This window comes from Seriola aureovittata, chromosome 20 (genome assembly GCF_021018895.1).
Source record: "Seriola aureovittata isolate HTS-2021-v1 ecotype China chromosome 20, ASM2101889v1, whole genome shotgun sequence".
Lineage (NCBI taxonomy): Eukaryota > Metazoa > Chordata > Actinopteri > Carangiformes > Carangidae > Seriola > Seriola aureovittata.
In genome coordinates this window covers 12483968-12500620 of record NC_079383.1, presented here as the reverse complement: position 1 = coordinate 12500620, position 16653 = coordinate 12483968, and the positions used below count along the sequence as shown (strand labels likewise).

Genomic DNA, 16653 nt, shown 5'->3' with positions numbered 1-16653 from the left:
AGGAGCAATCACGCCGCTTTTTGTCTGGGGAAGCTTACACTGCTGCCTACTTGCTTTCTTTCCCTCCATCAGGAGTTTATGGACTGAGGTCCTGTCGGTGTTTTGGATTTTTCATTATGGACATTAGGTCCTCTAATGTGCGAACAATAAAGCCTGAATCTGAATGTAAATGCCCCTTTCCATGTGAGAAAAATGACACTTCATCTGTCCCTTTGTTCTGTACTGAATTAATATTTATTGGAGACATCAGGCTCTTTGTTTGCCTCTTTTTTTCACATCGCCTAAATTAGACGGTGTCAGAGTGACTAAGACAGGGACAATGCTGCTTTGTTTGAAGTACATCAGATGGTATGAGCAGAAAAGGATCTCTGCATCTCATATAGCCAATTTGAAATAGTAAAATCTATAGAGACAATTATATATAAATGATATTTCTTTTGAAGACAGATAACTGATCTTTAACGTTAAAATGTTTTGCTTGATTCACTTCTGTTAGATACTACGTACTCGGTCAGTGCAAGGGGATCTTATTCTTATGTATTCATGTTAGTGCATTCAGCATTGGTTGAGTTATTGGGTTAGAGAAAGGGTTCATCTATGAGATAAAGCCAAAGGATACGTCAAAATAGGCAACTTTTAAAGTATATGTATGAACGCTGTAATTCAAAGGAAAAGTATTAATATTGATTTAGATTTCCCACTTATCACTTCTAGGAACAATTATGCAAACATCAAATCCAGAAGGGAACAAGTGTATCCAATCCCACATCAGCGTAAACGGCCTTACCGCGTAATCTTTTGGGCCTCAGTACGCATAAGCCCAAAGTATTTTTCAGCTGCATGGCATTCCTAATTTGTTTCATAACTGCCACAACCAATAAGACCCACTACAAAGCATTGGGGGGGACATTTGAACATCTGCGGAGCTTAATATATCTGCCAAGCTTAATTTCACACCATAACTCAATAAGAGTTAGGGCTTCATGGGCGGGCCCAAGCAATTTCACTCTGTTTGGGGACAGATTCCTGCGAGGGGTTGCAGGCATTTTCTGGATGGTTCTCGGCACTAAAACAACCCCTAGTCTCGCACTGACACAGGACTACCACTACGCTTCTGCAGCATTGTTCACATCTTGAAACCCAGAGAATTCATGCTGTCAAATTAAAGTGTTTCATTATTTAAGAATATACTGGGAAGCTGCAAAACACATATTTAAATGTTGTATATTATTTAAACTATTGTGTGGTTGTTTTGTAGATATTTGAGCATGTGTAGCTCCTCTTGTCACGAGTGAGTGAAGATTTATTAGACGTACACCACTAAGGAATCCTGTCAGGTCAGCTGGAACATGTAGTGGGACTCAATTACCCAAATGGCTGTGGTGTTTCTTTCATCTGAACATTGATCAACTGGGCTGAGTCTGCAGGCTTCTAAAGAGGGTCACTAAAATAGGCCAGGGATGGAATTAGTCATGACCAAGACAAAAATACTCAACACGAACCCAAATAAACAAAAATTAAAGATCTGAATTTCAGATCATTTTATGAGCATGTATCAGAATTTTCTGCACTGTGTCCATGTTTCTTCTAACCTCATCATTGTCTCTTTGATGTTATTAGAATACAAGCTTTTGTTTAAGCTGCAGGCTGCCAGTTCTGTTCATGTTAATCCATAGCACATTTTCTGCTCCAGTGCACTCTTAACAAAACACACACGCTGACACACACATGCACACACACACACACACACACACACACACACACACACACACACACACACGATCATATACTCACACAAACCCCAACAGATCGGTTGTTTAAGTCCTAGCCTAACCCCGACTGACCTTAATATGAGACAAACAGCAGTAACGAGAGGGGAGCTTCAATGAGACCTAATGTGTGTGCATGCATGGATGTATGTATGTGTGTGTTTGTGTGTGTGTGTGTGTGTGTGTGTATAGGGGGCGAGGAGTACAATATGTGTGGTCACATCTCTTGCCACTGTGCATCAGAATAGATTCAGGTGAGTCAGGTGGCAGAAACTTATAATCTGATCTTCTGAACCCCAAAGTTCAAAGGGCATCCATTAACCTTTGGTCAAATAGGAAATATATTTTTTATTATATCTATTTTTTTTTTTGCCAATTTGAATCTTCTTTTTCATGAAGCGCTGCCAATCAAACACGGTCCTGAGGCTGTTGCTATGTGAATGATGACAGGTCTTGGCTGCTGCCTTGCCTTTACATCCCTGTCAGATGCACAGTGCAGACACCAGGGACAGAAATATACATTTCCTATGGCAAGCTGTTTCCACAAGCGTTTCATTGTGTCTATATTTCAAATATAATAAATAACATGTCTTCCAAGTGGTTGTGAAAAGCATTTGCATTTTCCTGGTTTGTGCACTTTGTTTATGATGCATTTGCTCGTATATCATTTTATTCACCTTCTATTATTCAGACATTGTATTACATATGTATTAATCTGTTCTGTGGGTTGTGGTCTCAGCATGTTTTCCACACTTTTATATTTAAGATTCATGAGTCAATTTGTAGATTTTCTCTTTCCTACTCCTACTCACACCGGCAGATGGGCGGGGATGGGGGGGTAGGGTGGGGGGGCTGTCATTGTTTGCCCAGATTACATCTATCACTTTAGCATGTACATATACTCACACACATATGCACTATAACACACAGACATGCAGATAACTGTGCCCCATTGTCTGTGTAAGCACTGTCTTCTTGTGCTTTATTTGTAAGTGTCCACATGCAAGGATGAACATGGAAGGCCTCACATGAGCCGACATGTAATTGATAGATACGACGTGCGTGAAAGGAATCAAATCCGGATGAGGAAACAGCAGCAAATGCCACAGAGGTTGCAATGTTTTGTAATGTAATGGATATGACTACATTTAAAACAAATGGTTTTTGTGTTTCTCGGAAGTTTCCCTTTTACACAACTTTTATTTATATACAGTACAAAAAGTGACACTCTCTTGTCTGAACATTTGCTTCTATCATATAGGGCGGAGACAGTAATATATAATTACATTAAGGTAATATTGCATGTTGTTGTTATTTTTGAAAATGCTACTATTTCAACAAGTGCTACTTTTGAAATCTGTTTGGAGAAGCAGTTTCTTAACTTACTTTATGTTCTGTATCCTTGAAAGTAATAAGAAGTTTCAGAAGAACTTTACACTTGAGTTGAACTAATGTCCTGAAACGTTCTCCTCGACACCTGCTGCCATGAATATAAAGCAGCACCTGCTTGTGTCTGGTTTTCAGCCCTGACAGGTCCAGGCTTTTATGGTTCCACCTGGTCTGACTGTACCTTGACTGGGTCAAACAGGGCAGAGCGGGATCCCTGCTGGGCCCCCCCCCCCCCCCCCCATCCTGCTGACAACCCGCCACCCTCCAACCCCACCCCCCCCAACCGGCTGAAGGAAGCGACAGGTGCTCTCCGACAGCCCCGGAGAGGGCCGAGTGTGGGGCCGAGCTCCTCTCAGTGCGTAAGGATTTCAGCTATGTCTCCATTAGACTCCAGTGAGCACACATCGGCGCCAAATATAGCCCAATTAACGTCACGTCCACAGGCCACGCCCAGCTAACCCTTGCTGCTCCCCCTCCAGGGTGCTGTGTGTGAACCAATCATAAAGGTCAGGGTCCTGTTCCCTGTGACCCTCTCTTTCCTTTTGAAGTGTACACTCCCAATCTGGGTGATAATCTGCTATGAGTCTGAAACGCCAATTACAAACAACAAGGGGTTTAGACCCCTGGTTGTTACCCTAGAGGACTTATTAGATGCTGAGGGAAGGGGGTAAGTGAGAATATTTCCACTGTAGAGGTAGACATTGAGGAAGCAAGGCAGATTAGTTAGGGAAAGTCACACATAATCCCATGGCACTGTGGTACCTGGGTAGAGCAACTTTGTCTAACTGTCATGTTTGGACAGACAACGTGATCAACAAAGAAAAAATGTGATTCTACACTGACTGCGTACATTTTGTCTCCACCAGTGGTTATTTTGCCAGGAAGCTGCGAATAGAGGAAACTGTTTACACTCAAACATGATAACCATGATAACCTGCCACAGGACAAATTGTGAACCAGCAATAAACACAGAAGTAGGCCATTCTGGATTCTCTCGTTCTTACTGTATATTCTGGGAGAATCTAATTTACATTATACAAAACTTAACAAAGGTTTGACAAAAAAGACTTTCATAGACTAAAAATAAAAATTAAAGTATGGAAAATGGATTTGGCCTATTACAGGTGCCTGTCTCGCTTACCTAGGCTTACCAGACATATTCTTACGTAACCCAACGGCTAAACGGTGCAGATCAGATGTCGCCCTGCGCTGCACATTATTATGACATCGTCCAATCTCTCATTCATGATCTGACTTATAAGGCAAGAACACTCTCCGAACAGACTTGGAAACCAGAGATCACCCTGCCGGCCAAGCATGACCACTGTTTTCCACAACACAAACAAGCCGCAGGATGTCTCTGGCCCGGGCTGGCCATTTCTGTGGCTTAGTGGAGGGACATGCTTGAATGGGTCCCATTGTCAATCTATTTGTCACTCACTATTTTGTGGTGGCCTTTGGCAATGGCCCAAGGTCGGCTAGCTCATAGGCCTAAATATATTACACGCAGTGGAAGAGGCGAGGCTGGTATACATCTTACACTGCAAATAAAAATAAACAAAAAAAGGCATGACCTTGCAATTCCTCAAACATTTGTGAACAATATCAATTGAGCATATCCGTCATCATAACAACTGTAACACAGTTTGAAATTAATGTAAACCTACACCCAACACTGTGTAGATATCTAAGAACATACTGCCAGAATCAACCTAGAATGCGCAATCAAAGTCAATGCACAATCAAAAATTTTAATAGTTCCTGGTCTGATATTGCCCTCTGTGTCCTCGTGCTCCACCTCTGAACCCACTTGACATACTGCTCTTTAACCAAAAAGGATTTCACCATTTATGCAGTATTGTATGTCCATCATTGCCTTGTAAGACTCAGCTTACCTAGTACATGAACTAAAACGAGTTGAGTAAACAGCCTACGCTGTGAGCTGCTGTATAGTATGGCAGTGTGCCGGTTAAACCTTCAGGCAGAAGAAAGATGAGATCTGCTTGGTATTAGGAGCAGGAGACCTTAGTAGGTTTCCTTCACCACAACTCATGCACCGGTAAGCAATGTCTACACTCCACTTGCACACAAGTTTGATATGATCTGAAAAAATAAAATAAAACATAAAAAATAAACTTTTTGCTTTCACACTTTTTTTTTTTTGGGCAGATTTTAAGGCAGCAAATTTTAGAAAGTATTTCAGAGCTGTTACAACAGCTCTTTCAGAGCAGAGACAAGGCTTCTATCCAGAATACAGTAGTGTGCTTCAAGCAGGCTCTGCTTTGTCTCAGCACAAACACAGTCCTCCATTGTGGTGTTAGAAATCATCCTCAATACCTCTAGTCTTCGATTACAGTCCTGGAACACCAAACCCCTACCCCTTTGTACACCCAGAACAAGCTCATTACTGACTCACACACAGCCTGTGTAAACAAGTTTAAAACTGTGCAAACATCATTATTCATATAAAGTACCCAACCTCTTAGCAGTTTCCCCATTTCCTAACTACACGGTTTGAATGGATGCTTGAGGGTGCTGTTGCTAACAAAAGACAACAAACATTTGGGAATATCTTGGCTGGATGAATGTAGCAGCAACCGCTCGTGTATTAAAGGCCCCTTCAAGGCCCCTGCAACAGTCTTAGCAATGACTGTAATGTCTATCATGTCTGAAAACCTTGTCTAAATCCATGCTCGCATGCATAGCCAGTCAAACATTCATGCAAATTTAGCCACTTGAAATAGTCAAAGTATTGTATTTCACCAAGTGCAGTGAACACATCTGACCTTCTCAACCCTCCGGTGCACCTGCAGTCTAAAGTTATTGAGACAGTGGGAAAGTATCAAGAGTGACTAACATTTCAGCCACTTGGTGAGCACTTACTCTCTGCGTGGGGTCCACACTTTGCCACTACAGGAACATGCTTTACAAAATAGAGACACGAGTTGTGTATAGAGGCTTGTCCTCAAAGGTTACCTGGTTGGTAGAAGTTGGGGGAGAGCTCCCTAGCAACCGCCCTGGCAATTTCAGAGTCGTGCACAGCAGAGACAGCGGCCTGGTCTGCAGCCTCACTTTTTGTCCTGGCATGGGCCGTTCTGGTGAAACATAAAACAGACAATATTAAAGTTGCATAGACATAAAAATATGAAAAGGATGGAAACCAATTTGGCTAAGGGAAGTGTGGTAGATAACTGCATAGAAACGAACATACATACATGTGATATTTTTCTATAACAATTCAGTATAAAACTTATTCATCTGTGACTATGTGTGCGACCATGTCACCCACAACACGCTCCCTCATCAGCAGGGTTGACACAACAGCTTCCCTCTGCTTTCCTTTTCTTTTTCTTGCTCATCCTCCTCCATGCCTCCCTCTCCCTCCTCATCTTTGAGCTGTATCACTCGGCCTGTCCCTCTTGGGGATAACGTAACACCTCCCCTTGTGCTTCTATCTCAAATCCAAATCCTGATTTTCCAAATGGAGCGCAGCCACATCCAAGCAAGACCTTAATCCAGAGTCTGGAGCACCGCACTGCCGCTGGACCACAAGGGAGCAGTGCCCCAAAGACACATACACACACTTTAACGCAAACATATCATATCATATCATATCATATCATATCATATCATGTCATATCATATCATGAAAATCAAATAAAAAAATCTTCTTTTACATGGCTGATATTTTAAAAATCAAAACTAATCCTGCGCTACGAAAATCCATTTAGAGAGAGCAAAAGAAGAAAAAAAAAAAAACATAACCATGGCTCAAAACACCAGCGTAAGAAAAGCTTGCATCCACATCTGCTGAACTCAAAAACGAAAAGGCAGAAGAGTAATGTGTTTTGGGATCAATGTGAGCTTAGCATTAGCACTGAGAGGTATTACGGGTGCGTACCATGGTGAGACAGACAGAGGCTCGGGGGGTGACCTGCTTAACAAATCCCTTGAAAACTCTACCAAGAGATACCGTATATGCAACACATGCTTGTACACACGCTAAACACACAAATACTGACACCTGTGAGGAAAAGGCACTGGGGAGGGACGATGTTTTTACCTAATTATGCACCAATATGACATGTATCAGTTAAAGCCAGCGGATTAGTCACTTATGTAGGAACAGATAGTGAGTGGAGCCCTGACAGGAAATGCTCAAACAATACATGACAGTGCAACATGGAATGCAAGGAACCAGATGTGTTGTCCAAGTATCACTGTAAGTATTGACAGCTGTGCCTCGTGCCCTGCTTAACCCCACTCATCCATCTTCCTCTCCCTCCTTCTTTCACCCTCTCTTCTCTCTTTCAATCAATGCTCCTGTTTTTTTTTTCGATCCTTCTTCATCCGTCTATTGACGCTGTGTCCACCCCCCCCTTCACCCCCCCCACCAATCTGTATCCCCGCTCCTCCCCTCCCTCCCTCTGTCTTTCTGTCAGACTGACCCCAACGGACAGATGTCTCTATTTCAGACTACTTCTCTGTCCTTGGACTCTGGGCTGTCCTGTTTTTGATGCGCCAGGACAGTGAGATATTAAAATGCATGAGGAGCCATATGCTGGCGGGAGAGATGGACCGTTTCCTCTCTAGAAATAAGTCCCTGCGTCCCCCACGGACAGAGGACACACTCAGGCTGTGTTTAGGGACAGCACAGCCGCTGAATACCACTGACCAGCTGTGGATTTAAAAATTTAAAAACAGTAACAAACACAACACACAAAGCTTTGATTCTTGCCACAAACTACACTCATAAACATGTAGGAATTTCACTGGTGTGGCTAAAAGCAGGAGCGGTTTCATGGTCTTACTTAAGAGCACTTCACTGGTAAAAAACGGACATTAAAGCATTCCAGTTACATCACACGGCTGACACGTATAGACAACCACTTACCAAACGTGCTACATCAAGGACATACATGTGTCTATTTCTGAAATGTGTGAAATGTGCAGCCGAGTGAAAGGAGGCATGAATGCGTCATACATGTATACAGCATGTCCATGACATATTCTAAGGATCTTAACAGTTCCCTTTAGGTAGAGTGGGCATTAAGTCAGGGGCAGACTCAGGAAGCGATGTAGACTCTTCCCAGACAGGATGTCTGGTGGTGGGAGGTGACAAGATGAGAATGATGGGGGTAGAGGTGTGACAGAGCAGTGGGACAAGAGGAGAGTGAAATGGAAGGCGAGAAAACATGGGCATGTGGAGCGGAGAGATGAAAGGGTTCGTCGATTTTCTTCCTGGCATCAGTAAATTTTACCTTTTAGTTCAGCTTAACAACAATATGCAAGCTCATGATTGACCTTTGGAAAAGTTTAAAGTTTTATAAGCTGTCAGAGAGTCTGCAGCCTCCCTACTTGAGACCGATCTGCTTCTGAATATAAAGCAACACCTGTTCATGTCTAGTTTTGGGCTCTGCAGGCGCTCCGGTCTGGTTGAGTGCTGGGGATGGGTCCAAGCAAATCAAGGTATTTGAATCCATAAACGCACCTGCTGGCACAAATGCAAATATCACACACACACGCATACATACACACACACACACACACACACACACACACACACACACACACACACACGAGAGAGTGCAGAAGGGAGCAAAGACTTTGTAGCAAATGCTTTTGGACTGAAGCGCCGTTTAAGAGATGAGATTGATGAAGGGCCGGCGAGATCCACGGCTGTTTCATTACTGTGACAAATGAATTGTGTGGAAAGTGTTGAGTCCGTTTGGCAGCCAATGTGGCGGTTGCTCTTTCTCTCTGTGGAATGTGCGTCCATGCGTGTGTGTGTGTGTGTGTTTTTTGAGATAGAGGATGATGGTGAGAAAAACAAAAAGGGAAAAAAGGTATGGCGATGGAAAGGAGAGAAAGGCAGAATTGGAGAGAGAGAGAGAGAGACAGAGTGTGAGACAGATCGCCCCTCTGAGGACTCCTGGATATTTAGAACCGCTGAGGCACGCATCTCAGCCTCTCTAATTTTACTGTAGGGTTAAATTTCAAACCCCAGCTCCCATGAGGCACGTTGCATCCTCCTTTAAGGTTTGTCATACCTCGGCCTCCCGCAGGATACAGTGCGTGTGTATCTGTATTATGTGCTTGTTTTGTGTGATTGTGTGTCGTGTGTGTGTGTGTGTGTGTGTGTAATTCCCCCGAGTCAAGCCTCAGTCCATCACTCCCCAGGCTATGGCCTATTTGAGGAATCTCCACTCACATATGCTGACACAGATCTGCACCCCTACCCCTCTATGCTTCTTCCAATACGCGCCCCCCTCCCCTTTCTCTTTTCCTCATCTTCCTTCCTCCATCACACCGACCCATTCCCCCCTCCCCCTTGTTCCAAGCTTGGTAACTGGAATGCTGACTGGTTCAGTATATAATAAGGTAGAAGATGAGTCTTGACCTTGTGTCTGGTAAACATCAGCACTCAACAGTCTTGCTTAAAACTCCATCACTCTCTTTCATCGCCCACGACCGAGAGAAAACTACTACTATACAGCAAGAGTTGTATTTCAAGACACTCTATTTGGGCGGTGATGCTCCAGCTCTGAGTGCACAGATCTGCTTTGTGAAAGGATATTATACATCAACAGAAATTACTGCCCTGTATCTTGCCCCGACAGTCCCCAGGTCCAAAAGCAGCAGCACAGAATATCAGCCAGTCTGCACAAATTAGCACTTAGGACTTAGCTTGCCCTGCGCATATCACTTATATTCGTGCAGGCCTGCTATTGAATTCCCTGCTGGTGCTAATTCAGGATTACTCAAGCATGACTAACACCATTAGTTGTTAGCTAAAACCGACTCTGAAATTATTCAGGAATTATTCCTGGGCTGAGGTCTGGGCTCGCATTACCAGGGGCTGCAGTAGTGGGGGCACAATGGATATAGCAAATGAGGCTTTAAATGGGAGACAGAGTGGCTGTTATTATGAGATAAGCTAACTTTATCCTGAAGGGAGAGCTATGGTACTGTATAATGGGAATATCAGGGCATGGTCATGTTAAACAGATGTAGTGTACTTGAAGAGTTTTACATCTCAGAACATCGGGGTGGTTTGGCAGGCTGGGGCTTTGAGCACCCCCCCCCCCTTCTCCTTTCTATCCTGTTACTGTTTTCAGTAAAAGTAAATATGCTAAAAGTAGAAAAGCAGCGGCTCATGTCAATTAGGCTTAATGAATTTTCTCTAGTCTTATGACTGGCTGAGTAAAATAATATGCCCTCTGACTAAGACATCTGAATGTTTTATCTTCATGTGTCACCCGAACATGCGAGATTCATTCAGTGTATAAACAACTTAACTTGGCATGGCAGGCAAATACAAATAGACGCAGCATAAAATGATAGGTGCACCATGGCTCCAAAAATCTGTCAAGTGCGACTTAACATTTTCATTGGTTGAACGGCTGCGCCTGACATTTAGCAGCTCTCTGTGCGTGTGTGTGTGTGTGTGTTTGCGTGTGTGTATGTTTGTGTGTAGTATTATTATTTTTCCCACCTGCATTCTGTGAAGACCCGCCCTTACTCCACCTCTGACCCTCATATTCCTCTTCCCTGAATGCAGGTAGGAAAAAAAACAAAAACATGTGTATGTGGGAAACTGTGTCCTGCTCTTCCAGTGACATCACAACAACGATTGTATTTGCGTCAAGATAAATGCTGTGGCGTCCTTTACACCTGTCCCCGGCACTGAAAGGCACAGCCCAGACCCAACATCACTGGCAGAGGTAAGCGCTTCAGCACCTGTCTTCCCTCTCCCCGGGAAGATGCCTAATTCTGACCCAACATTTTGTAAGCCAGAGCCAGAGCCAGAGGCTACAACATACAAAAAGGCCAAAATATAGAATGACTTCTCGCAAAGGATGGCTTGCCCAATTTTAATGGCTCAGATATGACAAAATGGCCAACATTATGCTTTGCATTTATTGCAAAGAGTGTGTCCAAAGCCTGGCTGGGAACAGTCCTTTTGCTGTCAGAGCATCAATGCTCCGAACTGAAACATTAATAAAGCACAATGTCTCCAAAAAATATGATAATAAATTTAGCACTGCTGATAATGTAAAAGTTTGGGTGCACCTAAATTAAAACGTCAGGCACACCAGTGCGACCAATGTAAAATGTTAGTCTTGAGACCTGTACAGGCACTTGAATAAACGGAGCAGGGTACAACAATATGAAAAAACACTTGCAAGGTTGAAAGCACAAGACAGGAAAAAAAAACATGATTGTGTTTGGTCATAAACAGACCTGTTAGATTTCAGAAGAGAAATGATTAAATATTCTTATTTTCTTTCTTGCTGGGTGTTTGACAAGATGGATATCACTCACACCTTTCTATGCTAAATATGAAGCTAGTGCCAACAGACGGTTATCTTAGCTTAGCATAAAATCTCTGTGGTCCAAAGGTTACAAAATCTGACAAGCTGGGGTGTCTGTATCTGTTTCCCCCTGTGTCCAGTCTTTGGCTAAGCTAGGCTAATCACATGTTGGCTCCTGCTTCATATTTAGTGTACAAGCGTGAGAGTGGTGTTGATCTCCTAGTCGGATACAAATTTGTAAAAAAAAATCAAATAGAATTTCACGTCTTTGAGTAAAGTTTGATCTGCGCATTCATGAGTTACGGAATCAGCAGCCATTTTATTATTTGCCCTGAAATAATGCATTTGGCTGTAGAGACAGATTGAAAAACCTCCTCCCAAACATAGACTTCATTTCTCGGAAGAAGAATGACTAGAATCAGTTTTGATTAAACGGGGGAAAAAAAAAAAATCCCTAAACTCTACTGACATTTTTGCCTGTGGATTACAAACAGACCTAATCTCCCACTGGTGATCTCTACTCAGTAGCTCTGCACTGAACCCTCCACTGAGACCTCACCTGGCCTTCATCCACGTACACACAGTTACAGGTATGGCCTTGTGTGTATGTCCCTGCATCGGGTTTTTAGTGCATGAATGCGCATACTGTGCTTCTTACAAACTACTGTGAATATGCATAAACTGAATTACTGTATCATAATCAACAATCAACATGTCTATGTTTTGTGGTGCATGTTTCAAGCTGTTTCAAGCTGTGCTATGTTGAAGGACTGATACGCTCTCCTTGAGTGCTGATGTGCGTCCCTGTGGGCACATTGAGAGAGAGTGACACCCAATCCCTCGCTGAGATGATCCCTCTGGTTTTGGTGAAGGGCAATGGCAGGGATTCAGACCTCAGCTCTGCGCTCTTTGTGTCAACACTGCCGGTGAAACATGGACACAGCTGATACAGCTAATGACAGAGAGGGCGGGGGGTGGTGGTAGCTGAACCATGCACTGCAGAAAAACGGGGATATACCTGTGACGTTTTGAAGGTTGAATTTGATTTTACTGTTGCCTCAATTTCTGATGAAGAAACAGCAACTATTAAAGCAGAGACAACTGTCAATCAAACCAACATAGCCTCATATTTACCTTTTCTTGAAGCCTTAATATTATTTAAAAACAAAAATAGTATTTAATTCTCCCAAAAAAAAAAAAAAAAAATATAGAAGACATAGATTAACCCCGAAGATGTTTTCTTGCTCATGCCGAAATTTTTTTTTTTATTAGATACAGTATAATAGGGATTTAACAACTGGTGTGTGTATTGTATAAAAAATTGCAATGGCAATTATCATAATTGTTGGCAATTACGATCACTGAATAAAGCTGCTTTCATTTTAGTCACACTGAGCCTCAAACTCAGTTTTCATGCAGCAGTAATCTCTGACCTGATATCGTCTTACATAAAATGATTTCAGAAAGTTACATGCAGTAAAGTATAGAGATTTTAAATTCAGGAAAAGGAGAACACTGGACATTGTGTTATTTGCACTCCATGGGAAATCGGTATTTGCAGATGTCCTGAGTTGAGCATCCCTATAAAATTTCCCACATTTTCCCAGAGCCCAGAGGTATTCCATTTAAAGTGATCTCATACAGAAAAGAATATTTGGCATTTTCTGCTTGACCTAAATGTTAGTCAGATATGTAAATTCTTGTTAACTGATTTTCTTTGTTGATGAATTAAATAAAACTGACTAAAATGAAATTAGAGAAAACCGACTCATGATGAACCACAGGGCTGGATCTCCAGTTTTTGTGTCACTGTTTGAAGTAGCATCTGTCTGTTTTCACACTCACAAGCTGCCGTTACCGAGGGAACCAAAGAGTTGACAAATTCAGCAACTTAACCTGGGGTTGTACTGCATCACAAACACGGACACACACAGAATTCTACAGATGCAAATCGAGACGTGTTGTCACACTACTATGCAAACAGTATACAACGTATACACATGCGCGCACGCACACACACACACACACACACAAACACACACACACACACACACACACACACACGTCAAATCAGCATGAGAAGGGCCATTACTGAGACGTGCCATAATGAGGCCTTCTGGGAATCAGGGAATCAGTGTTAATGAAGGACATCTATTTACTGTGACGCCATAGTTTTGCCTCTATAATAACAGCCCATAAATGCATTGTAAGTCTCCAAATGAAACCAGACATGTTACACAAGCCTTCAAAGATGAATAAACACAATGTTAAACTAACAGCGCCTCTTCACTCTGCTACTTTATAAAGAAAATCAACAAATGGCTGACACGATGATGACGGCTGTGAGGCAGTAACCATGGCAACCACCAGAGACACTTGAGCAAGCTGTCCAACCAGGCATCTGGCCTGTATTAATGAATTTGCAAATGAACAAACCCACACTACAGCCTACTATATGAGTACGAGCTTGCACACACACACACACACACACAACACACACACACACACACAATAAAACTCTTTTCGAATTAGGTGAATGTTAAAGCACTTTAACAAAATGATAGGGTAAAGGTTTACAACTTGGCAGAAAACAAGGCAGCGAAGATACAGAAAAACACACATATACATAAACATATACACACACGCACACACACACACACACACATACAGAGCCACTCCATGGTGTGCCTCATTTAACTATGAGGCTCAACATCCGAAGCTGAACCTGTGTGAGTAAAGGTCACATTGCCTGGCAACCACTTGAGCTTAAGGAATAGTTTTAATTATGGTCTGTGCTCTCTCTCTCTCCAATCTCCTGCCACTGTTCACCCCACTGTCTGCACACACACACGCACACACACACACACACACACACACACACACACACACACACACACTCTCTCTCTTTCTCGTGCATCATATACACACAACCATCAATTTCCTCTTCAGTGCAAAGCCAAAAGAAGCATTAGTATTAGGTTACATCTGCCCACTGCTGAGAAATTGTGATGCAATCTTCGCACACTCAGAAAAACGTGCAAAAAAACAACACTGATAAACAGTTAACTATGATGAAAAATGTTCATACAATAGTGCATCATTATCAATAACTTTAACTTCTTATGATGTGTGGGCCAAGTTCTGCATCATTGTAATGATATAATCCTAGAAAAGGTGACAGTGATAGATGAAATATCCTCACCGCAAAGCCATGTTTTCATGTATTCCCTTCTACTAAATCCAAGGAAATGCATCGTGAACAGAGGCACGCATACAGTACCATCTCTGCATGTGATTACAAGAGTAGTTGCATGCTTCGTGAAGGGATTCGGTGTGGAAAAGCAATACTCTGAATCAACAAGAGAAGTGATAATTCCATAATCCAATCCGTGAACATCTGGAGTGAAAGCGGCCTAGCTAGCCAATCAGAGTGGCTGAACAGATTTAGCGGGGCACATTAGTATCCAGAGGTTAAAGACAAACTGCCGTGGTAGCAGGTACAAAAAAAACAAAAAAAAAAAACAGTCCTTTGTGCCTAGGATAAGCGGATGACTAATATTACAGCAAACTCTTTTTGTGAACCAATTGATTCATGAATACAGAAACAGAAACAGATCGTTTCTCAATGAAGTAAATGAATGAAAAAAAATCATAATATATGCAAATGTCTACATAATTTTAACCACCAAAATACCAATAACAGTTAAATGGGTGATTTTAGGGTTAAAAGCATGCTCTGCCTCCTCAGTGCATATTTATAGACACTGCCACAGTCAGTCTACATGCTGTGGACAATATTTTCAGGACTTAGCAGGTTTATTTCCTACCAGTGATGACACCTCTGGCGCAGGTTAAGCATTATATTATGGGCTGTAAAACAGTGCAGAGAGCACAGCATGAACCATAAAATACTTATAACACTGAATCAACAGTTATTGAGGACGCCTTCCTGATATTGAGCTATAGCACCTTTAGCAGAACCCTCAACTTATTTACCATATCATTGGTATAGACTTACAAATCCTGGATTTGCCTCACCAGCATACATCAGAGCCACTGATCCTAACATGTTGCACATGTTGGAGTATTGACATATATGTCAGTATAAAATGATGCAAAACAGGTGCAGGTGCAAAGAATTATACACCACTGCACATCGGCATTTGGGATTTTTGTGTAATGTCTTGTCACGTCGCAGGGAAATTCTCAGGAGGATAGCAAACACACATGAGCACACACAGAGAAGGAAATCCTGAGAGAGCGCACTTGCTTACTGAACAGTAACGATGTTTGCTTGCACTTATTATTTCGGTACACCTCAAATCAGTGTGTATAAAGCAATATTTTACCCACTACACTGAGCATGACTCTCATTAACCACACACAATTAACACAGAGACATGAAGATACACAAGAAACAAGCAGGGCATCACATTTGCTGTTAAATAATGAAAGTGATGTGGGAAATTCTTCAAAAGCAAAGTCAAGGAAAGATTGTAAAGGAAATGGAGGAGTGGGTAAAACCAGCTGTAGAAGGAGTACTTTTAAATTTTTAATGACTGCAGGTGAACCGCTACATGAGCTAACCTCTTTATAACAGCCTTGGACTCCACATGACTCCCTCCTCTGCCCGCCTGCCTGGCTGACTCATCCTAGTCTTTCTTGAGAAGCTGCAGAAATATGTGCCATTCTCAGAGAGATTACAAACCACAGCACCACGGTGTAATGGCATGTCGGTGAAACCCAATCCTATCGCCGCTGCTGTCGACACAGCCCAGCACTTCACTCACATTTACACACAGCCGTTTCCCCACGGGCCTCCGCTCCCTCCAGAACAAAGCTTTCATATAGTGTACCTGTAAGTCAGCAAATTTATTCCACATCTACACATACAGCAAAAATTCTTCATCCTCCTCTTTTTTAAATTTTCCTGTATGGTGCCAGAATAAAGTGCAAACTACTGTTTCTGGAACTACAGGCTGAGGATGGATTTCTGCCAAAAACTGCCTTCCTCCTCTCACCTTCCTACTGTTTCACACCAGGGAGGAACAATATAAAGAAGGAAATGGAAAGAAATATGGCTCTTAAGATTCACTTTGAAAATACATCTATTTTTTTTAATGCAGTGTCTTCCTACATCATTCCTGTTCACTGAGATACGGTATCATGACATGTATCAA

The 16653-nt window shown here is 42.3% G+C and overlaps 1 protein-coding gene across 1 annotated transcript in view; it reads right to left on the bottom strand.

Moving 5' to 3' along the window:
• The window catches only part of jph1a (junctophilin 1a), a 31617-nt gene that overhangs the window by 5267 nt on the left and 9697 nt on the right, over positions 1–16653 (bottom strand). Inside the window, exon 4 of the mRNA XM_056364560.1 lies at positions 6135–6253. Within this exon, the coding sequence (XP_056220535.1) occupies positions 6135–6253 (119 nt within the window). The remainder of the gene's footprint in view (positions 1–6134; positions 6254–16653) is intronic.